Raw genomic sequence first — 9,567 nt, 5'->3', positions numbered from 1 at the left:
CTACCTCCATCCCTCTCAGTTTTCATATTTAAATTATAAGAGGGAATTCCCTCTTCACGAGACTTCTTAGTCCTTTAAATTCATCTTTGGGCCCTGGTCCTCCTGGAGCACCTTCCATTAGGAAACATCCATATCTTTATTATTATTGTTATTATTATTATACTCAATTAATTGATATTATTTTAATGTTAGTGTTGTCATACGACTAATTTATTTGTTGTTTGCTATGTGCAATGTTTCACAGGCTAAATTAGGCCAATCCAATTGATGGGCGGCCTACTGGCATTTCAACAAAGTAACATCCACACGGTCAAACAACTCCTCCTATGAGGCAACAACAATTCAAGCCCATCGATCTCCACTATTTGTTGGAGGACAATTTTGTAGGCACTCGCATTTTCAGGGTAAAAGTACTCTTTGTGTGATGAAAAATACCAAAAAAATCAAATTTTTAATAAATTAGAAAGTTTTTTCTACCGATGAAAAAATCGAACGTGGGAAATTGGTGAATTTCGCCGAGTTGAATCTATAGAGTCGAACTCCTTGTGTTTTGATCATCAATCTATTTAGGTTTTTGTGGTTGAATCTCTTTACTTGTTGTTAGATAATGATTTTGAAGGTTTGAGTTAGTTTTGGTGAAAAATTCTAGAGAGAGAAAGTTGAAATTTTCAAGTTTCGAATCTATGCTAGTTTTGCTGTTTTGTTAGTTTTGATGTTTATGTTCAAACTTATTTGTTGAATTTATATGAAAGTTATGGAAGTATATTTGATGCAAGGAATGTGTTCGATAAAACGCTTGAAAAAAATGTTGTTGTTGGGAATGCAATGTTAGTTGGTTATACAAAATTTGGGTTGGTTGAAATAGCTCTAAAGTTGTTTGATGAAATGCCTTTGAGAAATGCTTCCTCTTAGATAATCATGATAGGTGCTTATGTTCAAATTAAGAATTTCATGGAAGTTTTTCGAAGAAATGTAAAAGGATGGTGCTTGAGTTGATAAAATGACAATTATGAATTTTTAGGATATTTAGCTAGTTTTTTGGTAAACCATTCTATTAATATAATAATTTGTAACAAATTTCATATTAAATCAATTCAAAAATTAATTTGCAAACTATTTGCAAGGCACTGCAAGGTGTTTACAAGGTTCAACAAGTTGCTTGCAAGGCACTGCAAGCTCATTGCAAGGCTCTGCAAGGTGTTTGCAAGGCACTGAAAGGTGTTTACAAGGCACTACAAGATATTTGCAAGGCACTGCAAGGTGTTTGCAATGCACTACAATAAGAGTTTGTAAGGCTATGAAAGGTGTTTGCATGGTTCTACAAGGTGTTTGCAAGGTTCTGCAAGGTGCTTGCAAAGTTATGTAAAGTGTTTGCAAAGCTCTGCAAGGTGTTTGCAAAAGCCTTCCAAGCTCTAATAAAGCTTTGGAAACTTTTTCAGGATTGATCAAAATCACTTGAAATAACCATGAACTCTACGCGCATCATAGTCGTCTTCTTTTTACGGGGGTTCGAGGGCGGAGCCCCCGTTTAGTTAAAGAAAATTTTTAAGAAATTAATAAAATAAAATATGTATCTTTATATTGTAATTGTCGTTTACCTTCTTCTTACTGGGGTTCGGGACGGAGACCCCGTTTTTTTGAAGAAAATTTGGAAGAAATTAATACAAAAAATATGTAACTTCAAAATATGTACTTTACAAGGCATTGCAAGGTGGTTACAAGGCATTGCAAGGCGTTTGCCAAGCTATGCAAGGTGTTTGCAATACTTTGTAAAGTGTTTGCAAAGCTATGCAAGGTGTTTGCAAGGCTCTACAAAGTGTTTGCAAAAGCCTACCAAGCTTTAGCAAAACTTTGTTAACTTTTTTTAGGATTGATCAAAATACTTGAAATAACCATGAACTCTATGCACGTCATGTTCGTCTTCTTTCTACGGGGGTTAGGGGGCGGAGCCCTATTTTTTTGAAGAAATTTTCCAAGAAATTAACAGGATAAATATATTGTAATTGTTGTTAACCTTCTTTAACGAGAGTTCGGGGCGGAGCCCCTAGTTTTTTGGAGAAATTAATACAAAATATGTAACTATAGAATATGTAATTTTGTAAGATGCTGAAGTACTTTGCAAGGCATTGTAAGGTGTTTGCAAGGCTCTGCAAGGTGTTTGCAAGGCACTGCAATCAATTTGCAAGGCACTGCAATCAATTTGCAAGGCACTGTAAGGAGTTTTAACAAACATGAAAATACATTCAATATAGCAAACCATTAACAAATATACTCATTCATTCATCAAAATATTCATATCCAATAGATAATTCTGATTTTTTTTTTACCAACAGTATTTCTCATAAGAAATTATATAAACAACTAACTTTCCTCCAAGTTGCATAATCAATTTAAGCTCGACTGAATTGATAATTTTCTTTCTACGACCGCTTTAGGATTTGATTTCTTTCATTTTTTGTTTGTTCCTGTTTTACCCATATTGTCCATCAAAAGAATTTTATGGTTAGTCAAGAAATTATAAACCTTACAAAGATGTTATAGGATTGTCTAATCATAGAACATAAATTTAACTTAACAAGGTTCTTACAAGGCTCTGCAAGGTGTTTGCAAGACAGTGCAAGGTGTCTGCAAGGCTTTGCAAGGCAGTGCAATGTGCTTGCAAGGCAGTGAAATGTGTTCGCAAGGCAGTACAAAGTGTTTGCAAGACAGTGTAAAGAGTTTGCAAGGTCATTGAAGCATTTCGTCGAGCAACTCTTGTGCATCTTTTAAACGACCTAGTGATGCATCATTAGAGAACCCCAAACAAGATTTATTCAATCTCCTAGTTAATGAATTTTAGCACTATAGAAGCAGACACTCCAATTAGCTTCCAAATCATCTAAAAGATGCTTCCATTTTTCACAAAAGGCATGAAATAATCACAATCAATACGAACATAATCGATAAACTAGAAGAAGAATTCACCTTGAAGAGAAGAGAGAACGCCTCATCATAACCCTAGCGAGCTGAAGAAACGAGAGAGAAAGGAGTTTGAGTTTCCAATTTTTCTGGTTAGAGAGAGAAAGGCGGGATATCAGAAAGAGGGAGTTTCTAATTTTCTGAATAAGGTTAGGTTGGTCTTTTCACTATCGTAGAAAATTACCTAATTGCCACCAGGGAGGTGAAGCCTAAAATAACTTTGATTAATCTTTTTTAACCAAAGTCATAATTTTTTAGGGAGTTTTGGCCGAGTTTCCAGTTTTGTTACATCATCGTGCTATTTTTAATGCTCAAACATGTTAACTCCAGTAGTATGTGTTCTTATGTCTTACTTTGTCAAGTTCAAGCTTTTCTTTTCTCATTATGGGAGATGATATAATTTTCGCCATTGTTGCTTTTAGTACGACAACTGATTAATCGCATATTCGTTGGAATGTAATGCTTTAGGGCACATACAATGTGAAAATGAAGGGAGGAAAAATTGGTAATATCATTTTGAATATATCTAAACAAGTATTTGAGGCGAATGGGAATGTAGAAGCGCACCACACGCTTACCGACTCAATCTCGAATCTTCTCAAAGATCTCAGTCTGCCAAGATCTTAAGTATTAAGTAACTTGGGATTGAAGAGTCTCGAAGGAGGAAACATCTCCTAGAGAATCTATTAACTAGCCAGATGATCGAACACGAATCTTTGAACATAAGAACTTCTAGGAAACCCTAAATCTCCTGGCTACCGAAGAGTAGTCTTAATCCTGAACGGTCGATCCAAACCGCTTCATCCGCGACAATCTATCAACCGTCGGTTCAAAGTAGCCTATAAAAGGGCAACAAATCACCTCAAAGAGGGTAAGTTAAATCTTAGAACTCAAAGGTTCATTTAATACTCGATACTTTAACTACAAAGGGCAATCTGACTGTATTGGGCGTCAGACATGTTTTCGAACTCTTTGTAGGTTTTTCCCCAAAGTTTTCAAGAGCAGGATCGGGAATCAAAGAAGCAGAATCACTCATTCAGACGAACCCAACATCAAGTCTCTTTTCACTGACTGATTACAAGGTTGACAAATTTTGACATCAACAGGTATAACTATGAACATTGTGTTCTATTCGTTCTCTTTAAACAACTCTCTTTTGAGTGGAAAACCTTAAGTGCACATTTTCAAAACTTCTTTACTTAGGATGTGACCACTTTCTCCATTGATTGATTTTTTTAGGAATCCAGATCGGATGATTCTGAGTTCACACTTTATGATGTTATCAAAATCTTAGCTAGAGAGCAATCTAAACCATGCCAATTTCTTATAGTTCTTGTAGTAATTGTTTGTTTATATTGATAAATTTTCAGATGAACAACGGGGAGATGCAACTAAATCTAAAACTTGTTTAAGCTGAGCTATTACTGCACTGAGTTTTTGATTGTTTACTTGACTTCTTATCGTGTAACACAAAGGGTTGTTTTTGGTTGAATGTTTTGTTCATATACGTTCATAAAATATTATTAGTTATATAGTTTTTAGATGAATACGGTACGTACTTGCAAGTTTTATATTGTTTTTGGCATATGTTGCAGGTTTGTTTTGTGGGATTGACAATGTTGTTGCTGCTGCAGTAGCAGCGGAAACAGACAAATAAACTAAAAAAAATAAGCACATTTGTGACGGCATGTATGATGGTGAAGAAAGGGTACACACTATTTCTGGCTAAGTGCATGTGGTCGGAAATAGCATCCCCCACCATTTCCGACGAATCTATTGTCATATGTAGTCGGGAATAATAGGATTTCCGCCATTATACGACCACTTTTTCCGACGAAAGAATTTCTTCAGAAATAGTATTTCCTACGACCTTACCGACAAGAAAGGTCTTTCCGATTGAAGTTCTCTATTTTCGACGGTTTCTTGCCGTCACAAATAGTTTAGATTTTTGTAGTGAACTAAGCATGGAGGGCTAACCATTTTCGGTTGAAAATTGCTCACCCCTGTCAACATCCACCATAATGTTGCCCTAACTAATGGACAATTGTCTGTGACGCAAACCTTTACTTTTCCTAAATAACACAAAAAATTGCAATTACATTCATTTCTAGTTATAAGATGATTGTTGCTCATTTCGGATGCATTCATTTTTAGTTATAAGATTAATGGTTGATGCTCATTTCCTATTCAACAAAGAGATGATTCTGCATTCGCACAAAAGAATTAATTCGTTTTGGGACAATAACAATCTTTCCTTTATTCCTTTTGGGACAATAACAAATCTTTCTTTTATTCCTTTATAAATTAATAATGTATAAATGTAAACATTGCTTAGAAACAATTCACTAAACCAAACAGTATAATATGAATGTTAATAACAAGAACAATATTGAAGCAGTTAGAGAATCCAGACGAAGAGCTGACGATGGCGTAATATCATGAGCACTTGCTGAAAATACAGATCCAGATTTGTCATCCTTTAGTCCTACGGTTGAAGAACCTTCATAAATAAAAAAAAAAATCAACCAACATTAAACAAGTTGAGGAAGACAATGTCGCTAAAGAAGTGTTATTAGTAAACTCTACCCGATATTTGTAACTCTGTAAAAAGATTAAGAATTACTCACAGTTGTAATTTGTCCAGCCCAAGACCTGATTTTCGAGATCGTACATTACTAGCTTATTTGATAGAACTAAATCTGCAAGAAAATGGCCGTACTCGAACATTTAAATATCTGTTCCTGTTAATATGTATGTATATATATATGAAGGGTTTGGTAGTCGTTGTACCTCCAAGAACAATTCTGTTTTTTACCGATCCGGATAAGATTCCACTGTTTTGCCAACCGATACACCATTCATCATCCTGTGAATATATTCATATACCGTTGTGAGTGAAACATCAGAAACAAAAGAAAAGTTTGTACAGCCCAATAGAAGCGAGAGCCGAATATGAGATTGTTGGATCATTTCGACTACATTACGGTATGAACTAACAAGGCTAACATTACATGAAAATTATCAGTGGGAATTTGTTGATTTATCATTGAAATTACTTACACCGAACGGAAACAAGTATTCCTCGGGGGTAACCGACATTTCAAGTGAGTTTTGGAATTGGAAAGTAACTGTTGGAAATCCTTTATTAAGACTGCAAACAAATGAATCAGAAGATTAAATTAGTAAGAGCATAATCAACTTTTCACCACTTCAATAAGCAAACGAAATACATTACACCAATGACTAAGGGGTTCACAAGATCTAGGGCTTCTCTACTCGTTGTCAATTCGTTTTCAGTAGGACAACCCACAAACTAAATAGTAAATAAGTATCATATGCCTTAACTCATAAAATTAAAGAACAATACCTCGTATTGAATTTAAAGCATGAATAGAGATCTTGAACTAATCGCATCTTTAAGCCAGGTTGGCTAGCGTTTATCTAATAAACACAAGCAACAAAAAGGAATTAAGAGTAAGCATTTCTAAAAGTAGAATCTCGAATCAAAAGACTTCAAATTGTTACTTACCAGTTTTACCATTGGCTCATATATCGCTTCTGGAAGATGAGCCAAGGTTGTACCACTGTCAATTACTGTTCCATTTCCATTTGCCTCGAATACTTGCTTAGATATGTTCAATACGGTGTTACCAACTTTAACTCCCTTCATGTTGATATTGTAATGTGACCTAAATATTATATATCAATGACGAAAATTTAAACACCTCACATAATGAAACCAAATTAAAAAGTTCGAAACTGACAAAGTAAAACATAAGAAAACATACTGGTCTAGAATCAATGAAGTCGTATTGATTTTTGGTCGTACTACATCTCCGACAACAAAGATTCCACCTCCACTTTTCACATCTAAGCAATGGGCAAACTTCTTGCTTACTTTACCAGATGAAGCTAGTTGTGAAATCATAGATGTACTCGCGTTACCAAAACCAATTAGTCCATCAAATGCGTCATTAGTGCGGACAAAATTCCCAGTTAATTGGATCGAACACCTATACAGAAGACAAACATTCTACTTAGAGCAACATTAGGTATAGCCCAAGATTTTAAACCCCAATTGCTAAAATCAAATCCTTAGTGTCCTAGCATTTCGATCTTAGGGCTCGAAGGAATTATTTGCTGAAACACGTCATCCTCTAAGTACCAAATTCTAAGTCAATCTATCATTTCCCAAAGATTTAACTTAAAAACAAAGGATTAGGCATACCCAAATTGAAGAACTTCATCTAGTGGTATTAGGGTTAGAAGTTAATGAATCTAGCTTGATAAAGAGAAATTAAGAGTTACCCAAAATTGATAGTAGCATCTGCAGGTGTAGTTTGATTATTTCCAGAGACTTGACTAAACCCTATTACATCTTTAACAAAGTAACCACCAGAAGTACTTAAATCCCCATATTGAAGATTATACGAGCAACGAGTGTTAGGTGAACAACCAGGATAGGGACCTTTATAAACGGCATTACAAAATTGATGATCACAATTAAGATATTGACCAGATGAAGACTTCTCTGGATTATATAATTTCAGTTTCACCTACAAAAATGAACATCAAAACTTCATCATAATTTCTTAAACAATTTGTTAGAGAAAAAATGAGACAAGAAGAAGAAGATTTGTTCTACTTACACCCAGGCCACTCTTTTTAGGACAATTTTCACATTTATTACAAGCAACCCATAATAAATCACTTCCTGTATCAACACGAACAAAATAGTCCTTTGATGGATTTCCAATCGCAATTTGTGTGTAATAGATCCTGATAAAATCATAAAAAATAACTTTTATTTTATGAAGGAGATATAGATATACATAACTAGTATAACCCGTGCCTATAAGGTATCCAAGATCCACGTAAACTTACGAAAGTAATGCAGTTATCTTAAAAGTAATGTAGAAGGGCATAAATCTCGTCTGACACAAACAATGATGTCAAAACGCATTACTGCATTAGTGTGAGAATAGTCTTGCTCTTGTGTTGTCAATGTACGCTTAAGATGGGTAAAGAATGAGTGAGAAAGACCTACACATCGTAACATAGAAAATGTGAGAATGTCTGACCACTATCTTGGCCAGTGATATGTAGTAGCCGGACATTCTATCTCGGGCCGGATTCGACTGTGATAGTGGCCGGACATTAGGGCCGGGCCGGAATAATGGCCGGGCATTCTATCCCGGGCCGGATTCCGGTGGGATAATGGCCAGACATTCTATCCCGGGCCGGATTCCGCTGGAATAGTGGACATTCTATCTCAGTCATATAGCATATGCAGGTTGCAAATTACAGAGTTATTTTATAAAATGAATAAGAATGGTACAAACCCAGATCCAGTGGGGGAGCCATCTCCACCTAAAGGGAAATCAATTCCTGCAATTAAACTCCTTCCATGGCGATTGTAATCATGAGCCATCAAATCCTTTAAACTCCTCTCTTTTCCTCCTAATTTGTGCTTTACTTGAAACACCCCACCTCCATTTTCAAATTCAGCTGAGACATTAATCACAATTAACACTAATGAAACCAATTTCAGTATCAACTGAAATCGACCCATCGTCAGATTAGTACTACACTAGCTTCTTCCTCTCTTAATTCTTAGTGTTCTCAATGAAAGAACAGAGTAAATAAAATAGACAGAGGTCAGAGATAATTTGTTTTTGAAAGAAATGAGACAAAGTATAATTTGAAGGGAATTGGAAGCTTAGAAGGTTGCTGAATATTGGAGGAAGATCGGGGGCTGTATTTATATATGCAGAGGAAAGTGGTATACGATCAGTCAAAATAGACTGAGACAAAAAAAAACATAATATAAGTTGGTTTATGTCAAGGTTGGCTGGTTGCCCGATAGGCCCTAGTTAGGCCTAAGGAGATGCATTATAACATCCTCATCCTGTGAACCTACCTACCAATTTGTAAACAATAACAATATTATTTTGAGTTATTTCCTGTTTGGCTCCCTACTTTGTGACCAACTACCTTTTTAGTCTTCTATTTCCCGTAAATTCAAATTTGGTTTTCTTTTGCTAACACCGTCAGTTGACTTTAATGGTTAATTTTCTTCTTTCCATAACTGCCATTCTTATAAAAGTGTTTTTTTTTTAATTCAAATTTTGCCCCCTTTTAGTATGGAGAGATTCCCCAAAAAATTCTAACATTTTTAGACCAAACTAGGGGGCAAAAATGAAATTAACTTAAGAAAGAGATTAAAAATATTAGACACCTCATCTCTCTCTGGACCAGACGAGATCTGCTAGTCTGAAAACTAGTTGCTCCGGCGAAGGGGACCTCCGCTGGAGCTTTAGAGAGAGAAGGTAGATTAGAGAGGGGGAAGAGAGATGAGAGATGAGAGAGAAGCGAGAAGAATGGGAAGAGAGAAAAAAAAATATTGAAGGTCGCAGAAAAAGTTTACTAGCCGGCGACCTTAGCCGGAGAAGATGATGAGGTGGCAAGATAGATGATGTGGATGAGAGAGGCGATAAAAAGAAGGAGAAAGAGAGGGAGAAATGAGGTGTCTAGTGTTTTAATCTCTTTCTTAAGTGAATTCCATTTTAGCCCCCTAATTTAGCCTAAAAAGGTTGAAATTTTTTTTGG

At 35.6% G+C, this 9,567-nt stretch overlaps 1 protein-coding gene across 1 annotated transcript; it reads right to left on the bottom strand.

Moving 5' to 3' along the window:
• Positions 1-5,189: 5,189 nt before the first annotated feature.
• LOC147568945 (aspartic proteinase 36-like) lies at positions 5,190-8,754 on the bottom strand. The gene is made up of 10 exons (XM_086655390.1): positions 8,301-8,754; positions 7,608-7,737; positions 7,267-7,514; positions 6,747-6,971; positions 6,488-6,647; positions 6,326-6,399; positions 6,019-6,109; positions 5,749-5,824; positions 5,586-5,657; positions 5,190-5,458 (listed from the first exon to the last, which is right to left on the bottom strand). The coding sequence occupies exons 1-10, from the start codon at positions 8,528-8,530 to the stop codon at positions 5,304-5,306; spliced, it is 1,461 nt and encodes a 486-aa protein (XP_086511516.1). The 5' UTR covers positions 8,531-8,754; the 3' UTR covers positions 5,190-5,303.
• Positions 8,755-9,567: the final 813 nt, after the last annotated feature.

The sequence above is a fragment of the Eschscholzia californica genome, unplaced genomic scaffold (assembly GCF_041429995.1).
Source record: "Eschscholzia californica isolate CP2 unplaced genomic scaffold, dmEscCali1.0.p SCAF_1, whole genome shotgun sequence".
Lineage (NCBI taxonomy): Eukaryota > Viridiplantae > Streptophyta > Magnoliopsida > Ranunculales > Papaveraceae > Eschscholzia > Eschscholzia californica.
The sequence above is the reverse complement of the archived record's forward strand: the minus strand, read 5'-3'. Positions and strand labels throughout refer to the sequence as shown.

What these genes read in the sequence shown, in the direction of transcription:
- LOC147568945 (XM_086655390.1), bottom strand. Translation starts at nt 8,530, where the DNA reads ATGGGTCGATTTCAGTTGATACTGAAATTGGTTTCATTAGTGTTAATT. An exon ending in CTAAAAAGAGTGGCCTGGGT is followed by an intron (nt 7,515 to 7,607) that starts GTAAGTAGAACA and finishes TCATTTTTGTAG; the next exon opens with GTGAAACTGAAATTATATAA. An exon ending in GATGCTACTATCAATTTTGG is followed by an intron (nt 6,972 to 7,266) that starts GTAACTCTTAAT and finishes TCTTCTGTATAG; the next exon opens with GTGTTCGATCCAATTAACTG.